Source organism: Cetorhinus maximus, chromosome 1 (genome assembly GCF_964194155.1).
Source record: "Cetorhinus maximus chromosome 1, sCetMax3.hap1.1, whole genome shotgun sequence".
In the NCBI taxonomy this organism is placed as follows: domain Eukaryota; kingdom Metazoa; phylum Chordata; class Chondrichthyes; order Lamniformes; family Cetorhinidae; genus Cetorhinus; species Cetorhinus maximus.
This window is the reverse complement of record NC_135879.1, coordinates 4,966,171-4,991,390: the sequence shown is the minus strand read 5'-3', so window position 1 is coordinate 4,991,390 and position 25,220 is coordinate 4,966,171. Positions and strand designations below refer to the sequence as shown.

Below are 25,220 nucleotides of genomic sequence, written 5' to 3'. Positions count from 1 at the left end.
TTGGATCCTCCCCCTCCCACTTCAAGTTCCGCTCCAGCTCTGAGCAGACGTCCCAAACCCTGACACCGGGCAGGCAACACAGCCCTCTGGATTCTCAATCTTTGCTGCAGAGAACAGTGTCAATCTCCCTCACTACACCGTCTCTTGCTACCACATTATTCCTTTTTGATCCCCCCGCTTGAATGGCTTCCTGTACCATGGTGCCATGGCCAGCCTGCTCACCAATCTGCAGACCTCGCTTTCATCCATACAGGCAGCAAGCACCTTGTACCTGTTCGACATTTGCAAAGAGTGTGGCTCCTCCACTACTGTCTGCTCGATCCCTTTACCTGCTTCACTCATGGTCACATCCTCCTGTCCATCACAGCTACTCAAAACAGATGACCCTATTCTAAGAGGCATGACTGTCTTCTGGAACAAAGAGTCCAAGTATTTCTTCCCCTCCCTTATGTTGCACAGTGTCCGTTGTTTGGTTTCCAGATCAATATTCCTGGTCCGGAATTCCACTAGATGCTTACGCTTTCTGCTGCCACGTTTGTCCTGGATCGCCTTAGTGTCCAAAGGTGCCCACATTCCACAGCTGCAACATAACACCTGTCCTGCCATTGTTTCTTATGTTATTTAGTTAATTTAATTAATTTCTTAATTAACTTAAAATAATTCCTATGTATACTAGAATTTACTGTGCTTATTAAATGCTAGTAACACCTACAACTAACAGTTAAACTTTTCTTAATCACACATGCATTTTTTTTTAGGCATTTATTTTAATTATTTTTTTTTATTTACTTTATTTTAAAGTGTTAGTTCTTTTATTTATAGATCTACCTTAACTCCAGTGTCCTAAGCTAGCTATTAACACACTGTCATTTACAGCAAGCACTTATTGACCAGTCGACTTACTAGTTTCCTGTGATGCCACACTTGGCTTTTTCACTCAGTTTCTTCAGCAGTTGAAAAGGTCCCAACTGCCACTTTCTCTGCTCCACTCCCAGGTAGGAAAGGCCGCACTCCGATCCCCAGGCTGTATTTATGGTACTCCCAAATCCCAACTGTCTCCGCTCCCAGGTAGGAAAAGATGCGCTCCAAACCCCGGGCTGTATTTATGGCACTCCCGGCTCCATCTGTTCAGCTCCCAGGTAGGAAAGCCTTTCAGATTTAAAGGTGGTGGGCTAGGTATCCCAGAGCTCAGGAAACCCAACAAGTGAAGAGAGGAAAGTGGAGCTGGATTCAGTATAGGTAAGTGCTTTTCCAGCACTGCCTGTAGGTCAGGAAGATCAGGAATGCTTCCCCCACTGAGCTCCCCCCACCCCGATAACTCCTCAAGGTTTTCCTCCCCATAAGCTAATCTCTCCACACCCACAACCCACAGTTTCTCCCTTCACCCCCTGACCTCCCGTTGATCAACTTCCACATCCCCCACTCCAACTTGATTAACTTCCTGCCCAACTTTCACCTGTAATCACAGTATTTATATGGCTAGTCCAGTTTAGCTCCTGGTCAATGGTAACTCCCGGGATGTTGATAGTGGGGGATTCAACAATGGTAATGCCATTGAATATTAAGGAGAGGTGGTTAGATTCTCTCTTGTTAGAGATGGTCATTGCCTGACACTTGTGCGACATGAATGTTACTTGCTACTTACCAGCCCAAGTCTGAATGTTGTCCGGACCTTGCTGCACATGGGCACGGGCTGGTTCAGTATCTGAGGCGTCGTGAACAGTGCTGAACATTATACAATCATCAGCAAACGTCCCCAATTCTGTCCTTATGATGGAGGGAAGGTCATTGATGAAGCAGCTGAAGATGGTTGGACCTAGGTTTTAAGGAGCTTATCATAAAACACACCAACGGTGGAGCAATTAAAATCAAGGATGCACAAGACGCCAGAGTTGGAGGAGCCCAGAGATCTCGAAAGATGCGGGGTTGAAAGAAATTAGAGTTGGGGAGGGACAAGGCCATGGGGGAATTTGAAAACAAAGATTACAAATTTAGAATTCGCCAAACACCAACAACCTCGCAGCATACCTAAATAGCAACGATCATTAATCCAACAGAGTGCAAATGATGTACAACCACCATCAGAAAATAATGCACCTCAGTTTCACTCCCATAGCAAATGCATGATGCTTTCATTAAGAGGCAGCCAAATTTGACACAGTTCATTGCAAAGGAATTAATGATGGATGGCTGGATTATTGGAGGTTTGCACAAGATGCAGTAAGTCTGTTTAACCCTTGTATCTCAGCAAATCACAGATAAAACAACAGGCAAGCTGGGGCCTTCAAGGATAAGTAATCCAGATAGTCAAGAAATACTTTAGATGGTACGACCTATGTGGCTCAAATATCTCCCGGATTATTTGAGTGAACCTTAAAAAGACCCCTTAGCAACATTTGGTGAAGCTGGGGGAATTCTCCTCATGCCTAGATAATACTGGATTAACTGGTCATTCATCACACGTTTTTGGAATCTCGCTGTGTGCAAAAGGACAATTCAATTCCTTTCTAAAATCTGATCCACTGCTAAGGAATTTGAGATCCATCTGGGACAGAACAAGGCACTACATAAATATTACTCCCAGTTTTCTTTTTATGACACATACCATCCAATATCAAGGATCCTACTTTCATTTCTTTGGGTCACTGCAGATCCCGCTGCATACCGTGGGCGCCTGCTTCCGTTTGCCAGTGTAACACGACTGGGGTGGGTGGGTTGATAAATGCGGGATACTAGGACAAGTTATCTTCGCTCGCCCTGAGAGGAGCCTTTGGTTTGACATGTTCGATGCTTTTCAGACCAGGAGGTTCGCCTCTGGGCGTTTGATTGTCCTCTCGATGGTATTAGCTGGCAAGTATTTTTTTTATTCGTTCGTGGGATTTGGGCATCGCTGGCTAGGCCAGCATTTATTGCCCATATAAGACCATAAGACCATAAGACTTAGGAGCAGAAATTAGGCCATTCGGCCCATCGAGTCTGCTCCGCCATTCAATCATGGCTGATAAGTTTCTCAACCCCATTCTCCCGCCTTCTCCCCGTGACCTTTAATCCCCTTACCAATCAAGAACCTATCTATCTCGGTTTATTGTTCAGAGGGCATTTAAGAGTCAACCACATGGCTGTGGGTCTAGAGCCACCTTCCCCAAAAGGACATTAGTGATCCAGGTGGGTTTTTACAGCAATGGTTTCATGGTCATCATTAGGCTTTTAATTACAGATCTTCCCAATGCCATCGCGCGTGCGAGCAATATTGAGGTCGGCGGGCGTGCGCGAGATTCCGAGCCGTGCCCGCTGACAATTAAAGGGCCATTAAAAACCCTGTTGTCCACGGTTTTACATTGCCTGTGCGATCTCGCGCTCGTTGCACAGGCAAAACGGGCAGGCGGGCAGCCCATTTTTAATGAAACCTCATCCGAGGGCGGGATGAAATATATAAAAGGTGATATCTGGGGACCGATGTTTTTTTGAGTTCTGCTGTCGGGTGCGTGAATGTGCTGCATAGACACAGTTTGGTGCAGTTTTTTTCTCGTCATTTAATCCGCCCAGGTCTGCAGCTAGCTCCTTGAGGCAGCTCTCACAGCTGCTGTCTGCCTTCAGGGAGCTTGCCAGAAGCGCCCACCCGCACCCTCACTTTTGTGGGCGCCCGCCCTCTTCCCACCCCCACCTCGGCTGAGGCTTTCTCCGCACGTGTTTCACGCCGGCTCGCCGTTAATTGGCCAGCCAGCGTGAAATTGCATTCGGGGAACAATCGCAGGCCGAATGCATTTCGCGTCCGCTTACGGGCCCACTGACTTGGCACACACGCCAAACGTGAAATTCAGGCCCGCGAAACACATCACATCAACCAGTCCCACTAAGATCTCTGGGAGGAACCTCATTTCACCACTCGACATCTCAGAGCCATCGAATGGATAACTAAACCGGACATCCCATTATAAGCTTTTCTATGCGATGAGCTGAGGCAGGGCAGAGTCAGGTGACATTACAGAGGTGGAAATAGGCGGTCTTAATGATCTCATAGAAATGTGGTTGGAATACTGACAGGAATGGTAACCCATGAAAAAAATTCAGAGCCCTCAAACTAAGGGATCTAGACAGAGTAGACAGGGAGATATTGTTCCCATTGGCAGACAAGTCGAGAACCAGAGGACACAGACTTAAAGTGATTGGCAAAACAACCAGGGGCAACATGAGGAAAACCTTTTTTATGCAGCGAGTGGTTAGGATCTGGATTCTGGAATGCACCGCCTTGAGAGTGCGCTGAAGGCAGGTTCAATCGTGGCTTTCAAAAGAGAACTGAATCAGCTCTTGAAGAGAAGAAAATTGCAGGGCTACGGGAGAGGCCAGGGAAGTGGGGCCAGCTAAATAGCTCTTACAGAGAGCTGTCAAGAGCGCAATGGGCGAAATGGCCTCTTTCTGTGCTGTAACCATTCTATGGGCAGAATCGTCCCAGGTTTGCACTAAGTTGCAAAAAGACTGCAGCCCCCAGATTTAGCAACGAAGGCTGTTTGGATGAGGTGGAGGCCCGTTGCAATGTCCTTTGCTCCTGCTCTGGCCGCAGGATGGGCAGCAACCTCACTAACCCAGCTTGGGAGGCGGGGGTCAGCGCCAACGCCCTTCAAAAGAGGACAGCCACCCAGATCCACAAGAGGATAAATGATCTACTGTGTTCCACCCGGGTAAGTCACTCTTCTCATCACTCTCAACTCACATACTCGCAAACCACATCCACAGTGATCTCACTTGCTGCCAACTCAAGGGACATCACCATTCACACTCTCATACTCACCTTCTTTGTCCTCATCCCTTCCATGGGACCACTCACAGGCGTACTTATCAACTGGCCTGGCAGATGCCCTGCTTACATCTCTCACCATCTCTATTCATGCAGGACAAGCTGGCAAACAACAACAGGGAGAGGTCACAGACCGGTCCTCATAGACTTTGAAAACAGAGCCATCCAGCTGGCCAGCGAGGATCTGGACCATTCCTGTACTGACAGTGAGGTTGGCGCTGCTCTACCAAGTGAGGATCCAGCAGTACAACATCGATCAGACAACCAGTGAGTGATGTGTCCTGTTTCACAGGCCACTGCCATGCACTAATTATCTCCCCTTGCTTCCGCAGGCACATCTGAGAAACAGCCAACAGAGTCCACAACCCAGGGTCTCCAATCAAGCCCTAAAGAGACCTCTGAGGAGGAACCTGGAGGCTCCCTCCTTGAAGTCCCATCACAGCACTCATCCACACCTCCGCCAGCGCAGAGACACACGCCTCTGTGGGACCGAGCTTTACAGCAGACTCAGGGTCACAATCTGGTGAGCACATTGCACTGTCTGATCCACAGCAGGTGGTGGCAGGGATTTCCCTGGCATCCAGCAGAGGACTGCCAGAGGACAAATTTGCTCAGTCCGATTCAGATGACGAGCCTCTGGACTCGGTCATGTCACAGTTGGGGATCTGCAAAGGCAAGCTCGGGAACATCAGGAAGGGATGTCCACTGAGCTCCTCAGATTGCAAGGCACGATGGAGGGGTCCATCAGCCTTCAGGCTGAGGTGATAGCGCCAGCATGCCAGTGCACCGAGGTCAGCACTGGTAGGATGATGGCTGCCATGGAGACCTTGGTCCAGGACATCGTTCCTGTACTGCTGCGCGGGCTCAACTCCATCACCGATGCCATAGTTGGACTCCAACAGTGTGTATGCGAGAGGGTTGCAGGACAGCTTGATCTCACTCCAGTTACGCCTTCTCTTCAAGGAGTCAGACTGGGGCCCTTGGGCATCCATGGGAGGGATGGGATCAGCAGTTGTCTCCCCGGTGCCAGTCATCCATCCAGGTGACCCCGGAAGTGTCCGGCCCATCCAAATCCCCTCTTCCTGTGACCCCAGCAGCTCCAGCATCACAGGCCGAGGAGGGTGCCACTGCCACACAGCAGGTCCCCGAAAGCAAGCAGGGTCCCTCTAGGTCTCAGCCCTCCAGAGGATGCCCGCCAAGGTCATCACAGACAGGGCGTCACAGTCAGCAGACTGCCTCCACCTTAGCTGTGTATATCTGTGGAGCACCAAGACATAGCGGCAGGGTTAGAAAAGTTAAGATGTAGTTGCGTGGCCTGACCATAGGTGTTAATCACTTGTACATAATGTTCACTTTTGTCAATAAACTCCCAAGAATGTCTCCTTGTCTATGGCTCCTTGTTCTGATGAGCAGTGTTCATGTCATTCAGATGTGAAACCTTGGTTCCTGCACAAGATAAAGGCAGGTGTCTCAGTCCAGGGCCTCTTCCATGGGCTCTGTGCAGCCTTCAGACCAAAGTGATGGACCAGCCTCACACTCCCTGGACACGTCACTGATGCCTGCACCTCGATGGTGCTTGTCATTACTGCCAGAATGTCGTGGGCAGGCATCACAGAGTTCCATCATTCTCTCTGTGTTCTCTCAGCAACTTTGAGGTGGGGCTGGCCCCCATCTCTTTGGCATCTGTGACCAGTGATGCTGTGCTCCTGAAGGGGTCAAGTGCTGAAGGCTGACAAATGATCAGGTGCTTCTAAAGTTTCATGGCTGCATCTCCATGATATGACCCTGTTCACAGAGCGCAAGTGAGCTGCCCTTGGCCATACAGGAGTCAGACATCCTCAGAGGCTGTGTGAAGATCTATGGAGTGTCCTCACTGCATGTGGTCATCACCCTCTTGCAATCGAACGATTAGTACGGCCTCCACTGCTTCTCCATGACAGCAGCATTCTCACAGAGAGCATGTGGACTGCCATAAGCCAGACAGGAGTCAAACTTTCACGGATGCAATGTGAGGAACTATGGGGTCTCCTTACTGTGTGTCATCGTCATCCCCCACAAATCCAGCAGATATGAGGGCCTCCCAAGTGCGCTTGCCTCATCTAGCCAGTGCGACGGCCTTATCCCCATCATTGTCGCATTCGAGGGCCTCCTCACCCTCATCCCTGTCTGCATCCTCCTCATTGGAGGGGACTTGCAGCTCCTCCCTCTCCTCCTCAGCCGGCTCCTCTCCCCGTTGCAGCGCCAGGTTGTAAAGGGCGCAGCAGGTGACAATGGTGCGTGACCCCCTCTGTTGACTGTATTGCAGGGCTCCACCAGACCGGTCCAGGCACTGGAACCTCATTTTCAGCATCCCAATGGTTTGCTCCCCCAAGTTGCAGCTTGAGACTCATACCGTCGCTCTGTTGCACTCTGTCGCCGCCACACGGGTGTCGTCAACCATGTCCTCTGTGGACAGCCCTTGTCCCCGAGGAGCCCTGTAGCTTCAGTGAACCCTGGAATATGTCAGGGATCTGTGACCGACTGAGAATGTAGGAGTCATGCACACCCCCTGGAAACCGTGCGTACACCTGCAGGATGCGATTCTGGTGGTCGTACACCAGCTGCACATTCAGCGAATGGAAGCCCTTGCGGTTGATGGAGTTATGACCGTGTGTGGCGATGGAGATCTAAACGCCGCGTGAGTGCAGTGGGTTGCACCCTGCACCTGTGGGAAACCCGAGATCTGGGCGAATTCAATCGCTCTTGCATCCTGGCTGTCCTGGTCCCGGTCGAAATGCACAAAGTTGTGTTGCCTTCGCAAAGATGGCATCCGTGACCTCCTGGATGCATTTGTGGGTGGAGGCTTGTGATATCCCACAGAGGTCGCCTGTGGAGCCCTGAAAGGAGCCACTGGCATAGATATTGAGTGCTGCTGTCACTGGCCACTGGCCTCCATGTCCCCTTGGCGCTGAATCCTGCAGCAGGTGGCAGGTGTGACTGACCAGTTCCCAAGACATGCTCAATCTTCGGTAACACTGGTTCTCGGTCATCTGCAGGAATGAAAGGCGATGTTCATAGATCCTGGGTGTCGCTAAGCACCAACCAGCGATGACTCACTTTGGCTCTTTGGCGGCGGAAGCGGAAACCCCAGTCGCCCCTTCTTCCTGAGGGTGCTGCTCCTCCCTCTGCACAGCCAGGAGCCTCAGCTGCTCTCTCCTCAGTCGTCTTCACTCTCTGTAGGCCATCAGGCATACAGCTAATTCACCAGGCTCCATGCTCCTGATGTACTCCTCCTGCAGGGTGAAAGAGAGAGACACGTGGGTTAGCTTGGGTCTACAAAGAACCTCTCCGCTTCCCGGAGAGTGCTGGCCACCACTTGGATGGCCAGAGATGAGTGCGCTGCATGGCTGCCCGAAACCCCAACCACCCCCACCCCACTCCACCCGACCGATTGGCAGCAGCTTTGCCCATTGGACTGCATGCTCACCTTCAGTTCAGCTCAGGCACAGGCATTCTCCTAACCCGCACTGCAAGGCTGCACTGTTAGCTTGAGCCATGGGGGAGACTGGTCCAAACCGGGATGCTGACATTGCGAGGGGCTCCACCAGTGACTGCTCCATGGCCCAGCTTTCGCAAGGTGATTGTACAACGTTCCCAGTCATCCAACTGTTCTGCAGTCCACTAAAACGATCATTAGTTTGCAGTCTGAGCCCGAGGGGTGAAAAGCTCTGGAGCGCTTGGTAACACTTTGATGCCTGTGCGTTGCTTGAGTGGGCAGAGAAGCTAGAGGCCCAACTCCAATCATATCAATGGCTGCACCTGAACTGTCTCAGTTGTAGAGGAATAGTCACTTTATTAAAGGTGCCCCTAATGCGTGGCCACTTCCCTCACCCTCCCTACCCCCCACCCCGAATGCTTGTGCGCTACATTCAACTGCAGGGCTGTCCTTACACCACCCCGCCCCCCAACCCTGGGTTACCTCAACCACAGGGCTGCCCTTGCCCCCCACCCCCCGGCCCCAACAGGCAGCCTTGTTAAGTGCTGCGCAGCGTAACTGTGTACTCAGCTCCGAGTTCCCCTCAAAGTGCAGCCCGCCAAGTGCGCGCCTTTTATATGCTGTTGTGTAACACGTCAAAGTGCTTTCCCGCCGACGTGGGTGGACGATCCAGCAGGGGGGGGGGGGGGGAGCAGTTCCCGCGGGCAGGCCTAATAATGATATGCAGAGGTATTACAGTGAGGTTCCCGACGTCCAATGGCAGGAAACACGCGGACGATTGCAAACTGGTTTGACCCCGCTGTGGAGCCGATCGCGCCATATTGTCCGCCCACACCACCGAACACGCCCGATGCCGGCGGACACCGAAAATCCCGGCCTATGTCAGCGGCCATAAAGCTGCCAGCGTCAGGTCTAAACACTGGTATTATTCTGAGCGTTTAGAGCCAGCAGTGTTTTATCAGGTGGAGGGGCTGATGCGTGTTTACAAATGTACGGACAGACCAACAGTTTCCAGTTTGCAGTTTGAGGAAAGGAAGTCATTCATCAAGTTATAGTGCGATAAATCATTTCTTGAAGTCATTTACGTAAAAAGCTGGTATTCATTAAAAAAAAATGAACTGCACCTATTTAACAAAGAATGTTTGCATTGCTTACCCATATCTGTTCAGTATCACAAACCACCAGAGACAATGTGGCTGTGGCAAAAACCCATTTACAACACTGCAGTTTCTCAGCCAGAACACGTACAACATTCTCTCCTTTTCCTGCAGTGTTCGCTGATTCAATGAGTTTTTTTTGTTGGGGTGGGGGTTGGTGGGGCTGGGTGTGGTTGGGGGACATGGGGAATGAAAAATCCCAGGTGGGACGCATTTTCTGCTATTTTGTTGTAAATTAATGGGTTGCAGAAAAATTGGCTCCCCCATCAACCAGGACCCCTCTTAAATCATCATTTTTTTTTGTATGTTGAAGAAAGAAACCTGTCCATTGTCTGGCACGCTCTTTGTCATTCAGGCACAGGCAGCACTTCTACTTTGTAGTGGGGAAAATAAACGCAATGTTACTAAAGTTTAACTGCCTCCTGCAATTAATCAAGAAAACAAAGTGCGGTGAGAGACGCAATACAAACTGGGCACAGTTCCAAATAGACACCGAGGGCTGTACCCTGGAGGGCGCAGAGTACAAAGACGTGGCCCTGTGATTAAGTAACGTCACACGTAGTATTACGTGGAATATACTGCACAAAAACTGGCCATTTGGCCCAACTAGTCAGTGCTGGTGTTTATACTCCACACAAGTCTCCTCCCATTCCATCACACTCATCTCAGCCTGTCAGCCTATCTTCCTATTCCCTTCACTCTCATGTACTCATCTGGTTTCCCTTTGAAAGCGCCTGAGCTTCCTGCCCCAAGAAATAAATCCCAGTAACAAAGGCAGAAAATGCAGCAAATACTTGGCAGGTCCGGCGCTATCTGTGGGGAATAGAAAGCAATGAAGGTGAGCAAGCTAACAGAGGCAAATGGAAAGAAGAGCGTTGGAGAGAAAAGCTGCACTTCTTCAAGGTGGGAATCCCCGGAATAAAATGGGAGTGAATTAAATGCTAACAGAAGGGCAAAAACACTGCAGATGCTGGAAATATGAAATAATTACAGAAAATGCTGGAAATACTCAGCAGGTCTGGCAACATCTGTGTATTTCTCGCATTTTCTGTCTTTATTTCGGATTTCCAACATCGGCAGTATTTTGCTGAAATAAATCCCACCTCTAATTGCTTTGTTGATTTGCGGTGCTGTTTTTAATGATCCGTTCACATGTATACCAAAATCACTTTAGAAAAGCAATCTATTTTTGATGCCCACTTAATCCCCACAGAGTACAGTTTCTACTGGGTTTTAATTAGCATTCCATGTTTGGGGGGAGGAAGAGGGAAATCATCACCCTGTAATTGTGCTGAAAAGCGTTAGGACTGATTTTCTTCCATAGGAAGCTATTACGAACTCACCAGCTCACCAGCTGCAGGATGTCCCAAAACGCTTTACAGCCAATGCAGTGCTTTTGATGATAGTTGTGTAGGAAACACAGCAGCTTTTTTTGCACATAGCAAGTTCCCGCAAGATGGCAATTCTAATGTACTTCCCAACAAAATCCACTCTAACCACTGCAAGATTTGTTTACTGAGCTGTCACTCCACAGGTACAAGGCCATCGAAACTCCCTCTGATATAAGGCTGGCTGTTCTCCAAATTTAGGCTACAATTACATAACCGGTACTTAGTAAAACCGCCTTGCGCTACTGAAGTGTAAATGCACACTCAACTACCTTAAAATAATTGAGGCCAGATTTATCTCCTTTGCATATCTGGTCAAATTTAGGTTTAGTTTATTCACTATGTGTCTACTTTTTAAATTGATTGGTATGTGTAAATGTATTAATATAAGGACATGATGGTCCATCGCTGAATCCCCCCTATCAACATCTTGGGGGTTACCATTGACCAGAAACTGAACTGCATTAACCATATAAATACTGTAGCCACAAGAGCATGTCAGAGGCTACGAATCCTGCAGTGAGTAACTCACCTCCTGACTCTCCAAAGTCTGTCCACCATCTACAAGGCACAAGTCAGGAGTGTGATGGAATACTCTCCACTTGCCTGGATAAGTGCAGCTCCCACAACACTCAAGAAGCTGGACACCATCCAGGACAAAGCAGCCTGCTTGATTGGCACCCCATCCACAAGCATTTACTCCCTCCACCACTGGCACAGTAGCAGCAGTAGGGTGTACTATCTACAAGATGCACTGCAGGAATTCACCAAGACCCCTTAGACAGCAGCTTCCAAACCCATGACTGCTACCATCTAGAAGGACGAGGGCAGCAGCACATGGGAACGCATGGAAGCTCCCCTCCAAGTCACTCGCCATCCTGACTTGGAAATATATTGGCCGTTCCTTCACTGTCACTGGGTCAAAATCCTGGAACTCCCTCCCTAACAGCACTGTGGGTGTACCTACATGGAATGCAGCGGTTAAAGATGGCAGCCTACCTCCACCTTCTCAAGGGCAGTTAGGGATGGGCAATAAATGCTGGCCTAGCCAGTTATGCCCACATCCCATGAATGAATTAAAAATCATCCCTCACCACCAGAGTGTCAGTTCTTTCTGCAATTTTCAAATTTTGTTCTGATGAAGATCATCAACCTGAAACATTAACTCGGTTTCTCTCTCCGTAGATGCAGCCTGACCTGCTGAGTGTTCCCAAAGTTTTCTGTTTTATTAGCACAGTTTGTAAACTTTGTTTTGTTGCAGCATAACTAAAGGTAGAAAGAGAAATATGGAAAGGGGGAAGTTTTGGAGCCAGTCAGCTTCATATCCAAGTCCCATTGCAGTGTTACGTTGTACGGTGTTAACCGTGACTTGGTGAGTAGCACCCTCCCCCTGTGAAACAGAAAGTTGGGGGTTCACTCCAGTGGCTTGAACACAATATCTAGACTGATACTTCAGTGCAGTTTTAAGGGAGCACTGTCAGAGGAGCTGGCCTGAATTGCAGAGTTGGAACAATTCCGGGCTCTGCAAACCCAACCCGGGAAAGTGCCACAGAACTTGGGATTTTCATTCCGTGGGGTGCGGGGGGGTGGGGTGGGGGTGGGGTGCAGGGGGAGGGGGGTTGGTGTGCACAGGTTTTCCGGGAGTCCTGACGGGCGACCCTGGGAACAGGTGCAGAGGCGGACTGGGGAGAAGGCCTGCCTCAGTACACCAGCACTTTGTCAAAGGTTTAAAAACAAGAGTAAAACATAAAACATCCCTCCACACACTCTCTATGCACCATCCATGCCAACCCACGTTCCACACCCAACCCCCTGTAATCCCACATACCCTCCATGTCACCTCATGCCCCCCACGAATCCCCAGGCCCTCATACCCTCCATGCAAACGTATGTCCCTCTTTCCACACCACCCATGACCCATTATAGCTCCCATGCCAACTTAATGCCAACTCATCCCCCACCTACCATTCGTTTTCCTTACACCCTCCATGCCAACTCACCCAATATCCACCATAGGCAGACCTCAGGACCTACGCTGAGATTAAATTAAATTAAATTCAAAGTGTTTATTACAGACTTTATTTTTATAAAATAAGTACTCTCGTTCATAAAAACCCATTCACTACACTTACATTCCTTCAACTATGTAATCTATTATAAAACAAACATTTCATTCCAGTGCTTAATCCCTTATTAAATCAAGTATGTGTATTCTTAATCCCACTTCAAAGAGTTTATAACCACTTGGAGCTGGCAAGATAACTGTGAACTGAGAGGCACCCGACAGTGATAACGGAAGGTTGTGAAATCAGTCATGCAGCATTAATCCAGTAATGATAACTCTCAGAATCATGTGAATAGACAGGGTGAAATAGTAAGCACTGATTTTTTTAAAACACTGTAGACAGTTTTTTTTTCAACTATTTAAAAGGCAGAAGATTTCAATGCCTTGACAGATTGACAGATCCTTTTGACAGCTCCTTTCGATAGTTGCTTTTGACAGCTCTGTTGACAGTTCCAATTATCTTAACAGTTCCAGTGAGTTTCTGCACTTTTTATGCACATTCATGTCTACTTTAACAACCCCAAAGGGCACCTTACTGGTCCCAAAAGGGACGTTATCTCTGCTAAAGGGCACCTGACCTCCCCCATAGCGTACCGGGACCATATCCAAAAGTGTACCCGACCTATACAAGCAACTCCGGAAAGTTTACACCTGCTCCTGCCAGGTCCATTCTGCACGTGTCGTGCTTCCCACTCCTGGACAATGAAAATAAGACAAGACAAGACTGCAGGCAGCTGCTCTTTATTATGGGCACCTGTCTCCATGAACCATAGTTGTGCAATTTAGAACCCACCACCATTCGCCCCCACCCCTCCTGGGAAAATGGTGGGGACCATGTTCTGGGGAGGAAGGGGGTGGGGGGTGGGACTTCTGGATTTCAGCTTCCGAGCCATTTTTGCAATGATGGGGAGGCTCTCTGCCATTGTGAAAATTCTAAACGCTATCTTCCAGCTGAGATGTTAAACTGAGGCATGATCTACCCTCTCGGGTGAACATAAAAGATCCCCCTGACACTGAAGAAGAGCCTGGTGTCCGTAAAGTCATTCTAATCAGCTTCGGTATGGAAGTTGTGAATCCAATAATCATTCATTTAGCCACCATTTTGATTGCCAGTGAAGACACGGTTTTCAGTTAGCTTCTGACAATTTTTTCCAAGTGATTCCTTGACTTGATTGCAACCAATGACAAACTACTTATGGCTCAAAGACATTATTATTTTGACTTTTTTTGATTTTTTTTTCTTTTAAAGAGCCCAAATGGTTCAACGCCTGAGTGTCATTTTCCCAACTGCGATAATTTAAGGTTAGAGCCCATGGTTGTGGTTCGATTTTTGAAGTGAACAGACTGAGAAAGCTTTCAAGGTTGAAATGCTTTTACCAATTAACAGTGACTGTGTTCTCCTTACCTGAGGCCCTGTAACAGGGATTCTTTCCATCGTCGATGCAAAGGATGAAGTTTTCAGTTTCCTATGGAAGTGGTGACTTTTTTCCTGAATCTGCACAACAGAGGGATGGAAGCATGTTTAAAAGATTCTTTCTGCATGCATTGTAAAAGTCAGTTATTTAGACATGGTACAATCGTCACTTTGGGCTGGATTCTACGGCCCTCCACCAGTGGATAAAATGCTGCCCACTTCCTGCCCATCCGCACCCGACCTGTCTCCCATTTTACTGGGGAGAAACGGCAGCATTGGATGGCCCTCTCATCCTTGGGCCTATTGAGACCCTTAAGTGACCATTTAATGACCACTTAAGTGCCATATTCTGCCCCCCGCTCCTATTTCACTCGCAGCAAGGTAGGCCCAGGCCAAGAGGGAAACCAGCAGGTATTACTGGGCAAGGGGGGGGGCCTCTCCCTGCCATCCTGCCAGCCTCTCAAATCCGGCCTCCACCCTTGCCCTCAGTGAGCCCTGCCAGCCAGGCCCTGCTTATTCTCCAGACTTACCTCAAGTCCGGCTTCCACAACCTCCTCTTCTTTGAGGACTGGCAATGGCCACCAAGCAAACCTGGTGCTGCTGGGACAACAGAACGACTGACCAATCCAATTGCTCTCTAAGTTGGGACTTCCTCCCCAAATGGCCCTTGGCCAATTATCTCCCCATCAAGCGTAATATGGCTGTGGAGGAGCCACTTTTTCACACTGGGAGGGCAATCAATTGTAGCTTTCAAAAGAGAATTGAATAAATACCCAAAGGAGAAAAAAATGTAGAGATAGGGTGAAAGAGCAGGGGAGTGGGACTAACTTAATTTCTCTTTGAAAGAGCCAGAGTAGACCTATGGGCCAAATGGCTTCCTTCTGTGCTGTACTAGTCTATGATTCTATTAATCTTCAAATTGGAATTGAGGTAGAAACTTAAACATCCCAAATTGACTACCTTGTCTTCAATTGTTTAATTTCTTCAAGTTTAGTTGGCTTTACTTCACAAACTTTCAGATAGATCGAACTGGAACATAGGGAACACCAATGGTGCTCACGGTCAGGAGGAGGATTCCTCTCTGTCCGGGACTCCGTAATGGGAAAACACCAAAATCAGACTGAAGGCCCAAGTGAGATAAAAAAGGAACTGTTGAGCTGTACAAGTTGCTTTATGTAGCACCTTTTTTGATCTCAGGTCACCCTCAAGTACATTTCAATGAAGGACTTTTTGAAGTGTAGTCACTATTGTAATGCAAGAAACACAGTGGCCAATTTACACACACCAAGATCCCACAAACAGCAACGACATAAATGAAAGATCATTTTGTTTTTCTAATGATGTTAGCTGAGGGATAAATATAAGCCAGGACACCAGAGGGAACTCCCCTGCTCTTCTTTGAATAATGTCCATGGGATCATTGACACATTCTGGAAAGAACAGCCAGGACCTTGGTTTAACGTCTTATCTGTAAGACAGTGCCTCAGCCCTGCAACACGCCCTCAGTACTGCTTCGGAGCGTCAGCTCAAGTTTCTGAAATGTGGCTTCAACCACAGCCTTCTGACTCAGGGGTGAGAGTAGGGGAAGGCAGGAAAATCAGCCCTTAAAAATTAACAAATTGTTGAGAGTGTACTTGGCACTGTAAGATGGGAACTTAAAGGCAGGAAACAGCTGATGACAGGGAAATTGATTTCAAGTGAATGAAATGAATGTACTAAACTTGGGATTGTAATGGCAGGGGGAGGTGGGATGGGGAACATTGTTAATGGTTAAAAACTTAACTGCTTCCTCCAAGGAAGGGAACCTGTCACCCGAACCCTGTCTGGCCTACACATGACTCCAGTTCTACACTGTTGGTTGGTAATGTTCCAAATGCTGTGACAATTGAGTGCGTGCTCCAGTGGTGATTAAGAGCAGCTGGTATTAACTGGGGAAAGGTTAGGGCACAGATATAAGAATCAGTCTCCAGCTTCAGTGGGGTGGGCGGACTACGTGGAAGGGATAAAGTGTCTCATTTATGTGATACCGCGTTTTGGGAATAAACCTATGTTGAAGACAGGCTGGTTCCAGCCTCTTCCTTTGCCAGATGGATGTGTTCAGCACGTTAACATTGTTGACTCATAACGCTCTCTCAAACGGACAGAACATAAGCTACTCAGTTTTGGGACAATTGGAGATGGGCAAAAAAATGTGACCAGGAATTTTTTTTAAAAACCTGACCCCCACCCCAGTGCTCCCAGACAGCTCCCAAACCCTCAGTCCCCCTGAATCCCAGATGATTCAGGAGCACAGTAGCCTTACCAAATGTGGCCACACTGCTTAGTGCCATGCTTAATGCTTTATCCTTCCTCTTGGGGAATAATAGACTTTCATTAAGCCGAAGGTATGTTAGATTTTGAAAATAAAAACTTTGCTAATAAAGACAGAGGTTGTGTAAGCGTGTGCTATAAGCTGAGGATACTGATATAGGCAAATCACATTTCCATCATTCCATAATGAGCTCAATATTCAACACAGTATCCATCCAGTCACATTTATCAATATTACGATGACCAATAACTTTCTCCACTATGGTGCATTAGGACACTTAAGGGTGAATTACGACTTTATTTCCATAAAAAGTGCATTAGCCTAAAGTACCTTGTGTTAAATGTAGATGTCGATCCACAGCAGTAACATTACATCCTCCAGAATATTTGGAGGGCATTGCACACTATTACCTCTTTGACTACAGTGTACTTTTTCTTCATTGATTAGTTTTCCCACAAGAGTGTCATAGATCAACCACCAGTCAACTGCAACCATTAATTGTCTGTTAAAATATTGTCTCACATCTGTCCTGTCATTGATTCTCCATACCCACAAATCTGTTTTTGTCACTGAATCACTTAAGCCCCCTTTCTTTTTTAAATCAACATTACCTCGTCTTACTTTTAGTTCAACATCTCAATAGTGCAAACTAATATAGATAGGCTCACACTCAATCGTTTCCAGGCTGACGAAGGTCTGTGAGTGAAACAGTTCATTAATTTACTCTGTTAGAAATACTGCAGAACCACTGTCGATACTCAATGGATGAATAATGGAGCTAAAACCAGAACTTCCATCCCCTTCTCGTTGGCCTCCTTTCTGCAACCCAGGGTGTGAGTTACAGCTACAAGAAGATTATGGGTGATGCCTCCAGTTGCCCAACAGCAAAGATTGATACGCTAAAACAGGACCCCTCACTAGTCACATTACAGCCCAACGTTTTGTGGCATTGGGCAATCAAGACTGACAAAAGCTACATTACAAATTGACATGGATTTCTAATTTCTGAAGGCCAAAAAGATGTAGTTTCTTAGCTGCTATTAAATACTCGACAGCTCGGAGTTATTTCCCCAAATATAAAAGCACCTAATGACTAGTTGCAATTGGCACTTCATAGAGTCTTAGCACCAAGAGGCTGTCATAAAATACAAGATAACCAGCAGATGTTAATTCACTCCAAAAATGATGACATACTTGGTTTTTGCAACTTCTTGATAATAAAGGAAGATAAAATGTATGCCCTTCATTTTTCATAACATTCCAAGCGTCTAGCAGTAGCTTGATGTCGCTGAAGGAATTTAATAGCTCCTTTTGACAACTATTGCATTTTAGTTGTAACTTCTTGCAGGTAAAAATCCAAGTGAAATCAGTTATCAAGTTAGTAAAAAAAACTGACTCCATAAAAAGAAAAATTTGCATTTGCATAATGCCTTTCACAACCTCAGGACTCCCCAAAGCACTTTACAACCAATGAAGTGCTTTTGAAGTATAGTCACTATTCTAAGGTAGGAAAAGCAGCAGCCAATTCACAGGAAGCGAACTCCCACGAACAGCAATGTGATAATGAGCAAAATATGTGTTGCTGAAATTGTGATTAAGGGGCTAGGATACCAGGGAGAATTCTTGTACTTTTCTTCGAAAAATCGCCATGGAATCTTCTCTGCCTACCTGACAGGACCTCAGTTTGACATTTTATCCAAGAGACAGGACCTCCAATCGTGCAACATTGCCTCAGTTCAACATAGGCTGCTTGCAATCCAAAACCAAAATACCTCCAATCTCAGTCACAGAGCTTCAGTGTGCAGATGTTTGTGTGCGCGCGATCACTCAGAAAATGTGCTCAGGGTCATTGTCAACTCCTTCTCGAAGCATATGGGAAAATGGGCCTTTCGTTAAACATCCAGGAAACTAAGGTCCTCTACCAACCAGTTCCCACAACATGACACATCCCACCGTTGATCAAGATCAATGGCGAGCTCCCGGAAACTGTGGACCATTTTCCATATCTTGGGAGATTCCTCTCAACAAAGGCAGACATGGACAACAAAATTCATCATCGCCTCCACTGTGCCAGCTCAGTCTTTAGCCAACTGAGGAAAAGAGTATTTGAGGACCAGGATCTCAAACCCAAGAATAATGGAATGGCTTACTGGGCAGCAGCGATATATGCTTTGGAGAGTTGGACAGCCTACAGCTGGTGCCTCAAAGCACTGGAGAAGTACTACCAGCAGTGTTGACAAGATCCTCCAAATCCAGGTGGCAGGAAAGTGGGTACAACACAGTATCGTCCCAACATGCCAACATGCCCAGCACTGAGGCATTAATGACTCAAAACCAGCTCCACTGGACAAGAAATGTCATTCATAAGCCTGACACTGGACTCCCAAAGAAACTGTTCTACCCGGAACTCAGTGGCAGAAGGAGACTCCCAAGAGGACAGTGGAAATGCTTTAGGGATGTCCTCCAAGCATCCCTGAAAAGTCAAACGCCCCCACCAACTCATGAGAGCTTGTGACTGACCAAAATGAAGAAGTTTTATTTGGGCAGGCAGCAAGCCCATTGAGAGACTTTGTTTAGAACATGAGGAGGCAAAGCTAAGGCATTGGAGACACCACACAAACCTCCAAACAACTCATCTACCCAACCCTTCAAGCACCATCTGCCTCACATGTAGCAGAGACTGAATATCACAAATTGGACTCATCAGCCATCTCAGAATCAATCAAACTGGAGTGGAAGTGAGTCATCCTTGATCCAGAGGGCTGCATAGGAAGAAGGCTCCTTCAGCACAGTGCTAGGAGCATCAGGTCTTAGATTGGGACTTGAACCCACAATCTCTGACACAGAGGCAGAAGTGCTACCAATCGAGCCAGGCTGAGAACGCTGCCCTGGAGAATGGTGAGCCATCTACTTGAGCCACTGTAGTTATTGTGATGAAGGTGCTTAATTTTCTTTGGTGATGGAGGAATGGAGTTTAAGGGTTGAACAGTTGCCAGGGCACTACAGTTAGTCTCTTTTAGTACAACGCACCAGTTGGTAAATGCAATGTGCAAGCCCAGAAGTAATTTGCTTCGATTTCTGTGTTTGTGGTGAATTAGGTGAATTCCCATGGGATGACAAGGGTTTTTACACTTAACCCTGTGCCCCTGGCTAGGTCAGTCAATGTCTTGGCTCGTGATCATTGTCCCGTGACCCCTGAAGGAAGGTGTACATCTTTCAGGTGTTTTTGGGACACTGGATATTGATCCTGAAACTGGCCCTCGTTGCACTTGTTTTATACCAGCAAAATCCAACTTCTACCTCCATGAAGTATGATGTGAAAACTTTAGAGATGGTGCAGAAAAGGTTGATAAGATTGGTTCCAGAGGTGAGGGACTTTCAGTTACGTGGGTAGATTGGAGAAACTGGGGTCCTTAGAGCAGAGAAGTATGGAGGTGGTGTTGATGGAGGCGTTCAAAATCACGAGGAGTCTAGACAGAATATATAGAGACAAACTATTTCCATTGATGGAAGGTTTGAGGACCCCGATTCAGGATGCAGTGATTGGCAAAAGACCCAAGGGTGACATGAAATTAGGGGTTTTTTTTTATATGCAGGGATTGGTTACAATCGGGAATGCACAATCTGAGAGGGTGGTGGAGGTAGATTCCACCATGGCTTTCCAAAGGGAATAGGATCAGCACCTGTAGGGAAAGAATTTGCGGGGCCATGGGAAAAGAGGAAAGGTGTGGGACTAGTTAAATTGCTCTTTCAGTGAGCCAGTACTGTCAATGTCTTTCATGTATTAAAATGCTCTCCACATAAAGTTAGCTTTGAAAGAATTAACCGTGGCCTGGGTAATAATTCCATTTTTTAACGTGGGTGCACTTAATGTTCTTTAGTGCACAGACTGGGCTGCTTGCTTCACCAAGTGTGCATCTGAATTTCAGGCAAACTCTTAAACAATGAAGGCCTTTAGAGGAAAAGAAAGACTTGCATTTATATAGCACCTATCATGACCTCAGCATATCCCAAAGCATTTCACAGCCAATGAAGTGCTTTTGGTGTGTAGTCACTGTTATAATTTTGGAATTGCAGCAACCAACTTGCGCACAGCAAGCTCCAACCAACAGCAACGTGATCATTATTGGCCAGGACACAGGGGAGAACTCCCCCACTCTTCTTTGAGATACTGCCATGGGATCTTTTACACCCTTCTGAGAGGGTTCATACAAAAGACATCACCTTCAACAGCACAGCACTCCCTCAATATTTTACTGGGTTGTATGCTGTAGGAGTTGAGCCCAGAGCCTTCTTACTTAGAGTTGAGTGCTACCAGCTGAGCCACAGCCTGAGGTGCAGGGTGGTAGGCACTAAACCACGAGCTTCTGGACTTGGGTTTACGCTTGCTTATGTTAGCAGAATGCGGTTTGGAGAGGAAATATGGAGCTACCCCATGGGGAGAAGGGGAGCTGAAAATGGAAAGGATTAGGAGAGTCACTGCTGAGCAGTTTTGAAGTGATACTGACAGAAACTTGGGAACAAGTAACTTTGTAATTGAAGATCCTGTGTCATGAAAAAACCAAAATGAATGAGGGAGACAATACTTTGTGAAAACGTATCTCAAAATTTACAATTGTCAGAAGATCTATGCTCATCTCACAGAGCCGTTATTATAAGGATCTTTAATGAAAGAAGGATCTTGCATTTATGTAGCACATTTCACCAACTCAAGACATCCCAAAATGCTTTACAATTAATGAATTACTCTTTGAAGTGTAGCCACTTTTGTAATGTAGGAAATGTAGCAGCAAATTTGCGCATAGCAAGCTCCCATGAACAACAATGAGATAATGGCCAAATGATCTGTTTTATTTACTGACATTGTTCAAGTGATAAGTGATGGTCAGCACACCAGGAGAAATTGATTACAAAAACAAAAAATGCTGGAAAAACTCAGCAGGTCTGACAGCATCTGTGGAGACGAAGACAGAGTTAATGTATCGAGTCCGTATGACTCTTCATCAGAACTAAATAAAAATAGAAATGTGGTGAAATATAAGCTGTTTAAGGGGGGTGGGACAGGTGGAGCTGGATAAAGGCCAGTGATAGGTGGAGGCAAAGGAGAGATTGCCAAAGATGTCATAGACAAAAGGACAAAGTGGTGATGACGGTGGTGATATTAGCCAAAGGAAGTGCTAATGGTGACATTAAGAGTGGAAAGCAGGATGAGCAAGTGATAGATAGCCCTGGTGGGGGTGGGGTGGGGGGAATGGATTGAAATAGGCTAAAAGGTAGAGATAAAACAATGGATGGAAATACATTTAAAAATAATGATAGAAATAGGTGGGAAAAGAAAAATATATTTTTTAAAATATATAAATTATTAGAAAAAAGGGGGATCGGAAAGGGGGTGTGGATGGAGGAGAGAGTTCATGATCTGAAGTTGTTGAACTCAGTATTCAGTCCGGAAGGCTGTAAAGTGCCTAGTCAGAAGATGAGGTGCTGTTCCTCCAGTTTGCGTTGAGCTTCACTGGAACATTGCAGCAGGTCAAGGATGGACATGTGGGCATGAGAGCAGGGTGGTGTGTTGAAATGGCAAGCGACAGGAAGGTCTGAGTCAATCCCCATCCACCACTACTCTCCTCCGTCTGGCTGAACTTGTTCTCTCACTGAACAATTTCTTCTTAAACTCATCTCACTTCCTCCAAATAAAAGTTATGTCTATGGGTACCCGCATGGGCTTCAGTTATGCCTGTCTCTTTATGGGGTATGTGGAACATTCCTTGTTCCAGTCCTACTCAGGCCCTCTCTCACAACTCTTTCTCCGGTACATCGATGACTGCTTTGGTGCTGATTCATGCTCTCGTCTGGATCTGGAAACATTTATTAATTTTGCTTCCAATTTCCACCCCTCCATCATTTTCACATGGTCCATCACTGACACTTCCCTTCCCTTCCTTGACCTCTCTGTCTCAGTTTCTGGTGATAGACTGTCCACCAGTATCCATTACAAGCCTACCGACTCCCACAGCTACCTCGACTACAGCTCCTCACACCCCGCTTCCTGTAAGGAGTCCATCCCATTCTCTCAGTTCCTTCGCCTCCGTCACATCTGTTCTGAAGATGCCACTTTCCAAAACAGTTCCTCTGACATGTCTTCCTTCTTCCTTAACCGAGGTTTTCCACCCACGGTGGTTGCAGGGCCCTCAACCGTGTCCAGCCCATCTCCTGCGCATCCGCCCTCACACCTTCCTCTCCCTCCCAGAGCCATGATAGGGTCCCCCTTGTCCTCACTTATCACCCCACCAGCCTCCGTGTTCAAAGGATCATCCTCCGCCATTTCTGCCAACTCCAGCATGATGCCACCACCAAACACATCTTTCCCTTCACCCCCCCTTTCGGCATTCCATAGGGCCCGTTCCCTCTGGGACACCCTGGTCCACTCCTCCATCACCCCCTACACCTCAACCCCCTCCCACGGCACCTTGCCATGCAACTGCAGAGGGTGCAACACCTGCCCCTTTGCATACCCCCTCCTCACCATCCAAGGGCCCAAACACTCCTTTCAAGTGAAGCAGCACTTCACTTGCACTTCCCTCAATTTAGTCTACTGCATTCATTGCTCCCAATGCGGTTTCCTCTACACTGGAGATCAAACGCAGACTGGGTGACCGCTTTGCAGAACACCTTCGGTCTATCCACAAGCATGACCCAGACCTCCCTGTCACTTGCCATTTCAACACACCATCCTGCTCTCATGCCCACATGTCCATCCTTGGCCTGCTGCATTGTTCCAGTGAAGCTCAATGCAAACTGGAGGAACAGCACCTCATCTTCCGACTAGGCACTTTACAGCCTTCTGGACTTAACATTGAGTTCAACAACTTCAGATCATGAACTCTCTCCTCCATCCCCAACCCCTTTCTGATCTCCCTTTTTGATAATAATTTATATATATTTTTAATATATTTTTCTTTTCCCACCTATTTCTATCATTATTTTTAAATTTATTTCCATCCATTGTTTTATCTCCACCTTTTAGCCTATTTCAATCCATTCCCCCTACCCCACCTCCACTAGGGCCATCTGTACCTTGCTCATCCTGCTTTCCACTCTTAATGTCACCATTAGCACTTCCTTTGGCTAATATCACCACCATCAACACCTCTTTGTCCTTTTGTTTATGACATCTTTGGCAATCTCTCCTTTGCCTCCACCTATCACTGGCCCTCTATCCAGCTCCACCTGTCCCACCCCCCCCCCCCTTAAACAGCTTATATTTCACCACATTTCTATTTTTATTTAGTTCTGATGAAGAGTCATACGGACTCGATACATTAACTCTGTCTTCCTCTCCGCAGATGCTGTCAGACCTGCTGAGTTTTTCCAGCTATTTTTTGTTTTTGTTTCAGATTCCCAGCATCCGCAGTATTTTGCTTTTAGACTCAGGAGGAAGTATGGCCCACACTTGCTCCTATTTCTTAACCAAACTGAAACTTTCCAAACAGTGGAGGGGTGGGTGGGGGCGGGTCCTTGCAGCTGAGAGACAAATAAACTTTAATAATCCTTAATCTGGGATGGATTTGGTCCCAGGTCTCAGAAGTATAAGAACAGTGCAACAACCCACCCTGTGCCACTGTGTATTGCATGTTAATTGAGAGTACCTCAGGTAAGGAGGACTTTAATCCGTTAACGAGATGATCACCTCATCCAAAGCAATATTCCAACCCTGAGGTCACTTGAATGCTGCAGCACTGCTCCCTGAAAAGCTATGCCAGAGTGCAGGCAGAGTGTCCATGCAAGCAAGCTTGTGGGGAACAAAACGGCAGGTTCCATTGTGGCCTGATACAACTGCCTCAAAGTCAAAATTATTCCAATGCCAATGGTTTGAAGGGCACTCAAGAGTAGAGTATAGAATCATCATCAAATGTAAATTAGGTAATGTTGTGAAGCGGAAGCAGAATGGGAGAGAGGGCAGAATGCGAGCGGACCATTGAGTTAATGGAAAAGGAGGTGGGTGGGGGTGTGAACCATCAACTACCATACAGGCAGAGCAATTCAAAAGGGCTTGCTTGAGACAATTTTGAAGATAGCTTTTGTGAGAGGCCAAGTGTGGATAACTTGCTTACAAATGCATGCTGTCAGACTTGGCTGAAGGTTTTGAAGATTTCCATGATAAAGTGCTCAGGAGCCAGAATTCAAGAGGGATGCAGTACAAGCAACAAGATCAAGAATGCGGTGCCACAATATGCCCCGAGAAACCATGAAGAGTGAATAAGTCATCCCATAATGGGAAATCAATTTCTCATAATTTTTTAATTTTTATATATATTTTCCCACCTATTTGTATCATTATTTTTAAAAATTTATTTCCATTCATTGTTTTACCCCCACCTTTCAGCCTATTTCATCTTTTCACCATCTCCTCCCCCCACCCTACCCCACCCCCCACTAAGGCCACCTGTCACTTGCTCATCCTGTTTTCTACTCTTAATGTCACCATTAGTACCTCCTTTAGCCAGTATCACCACCATCAACACCCCTTCAACCTAATCTTTATGACATCTTTCGCAATCTCTCCTTTGCCTCCACCTATCGCTGGCCTTCCATCCAGCTTCACCTGTCTCCCCCCC

General features: G+C 47.0%; 1 protein-coding gene across 1 annotated transcript in view; it reads right to left on the bottom strand.

Annotated features, from left to right (window-relative positions):
* The window catches only part of stpg2 (sperm-tail PG-rich repeat containing 2), a 349,639-nt gene that overhangs the window by 244,494 nt on the left and 79,925 nt on the right, over window positions 1-25,220 (bottom strand). The window contains exon 9 of the mRNA XM_078570506.1: window positions 14,286-14,375. Coding sequence (XP_078426632.1) covers window positions 14,286-14,375 — 90 coding nt within the window. The remainder of the gene's footprint in view (window positions 1-14,285; window positions 14,376-25,220) is intronic.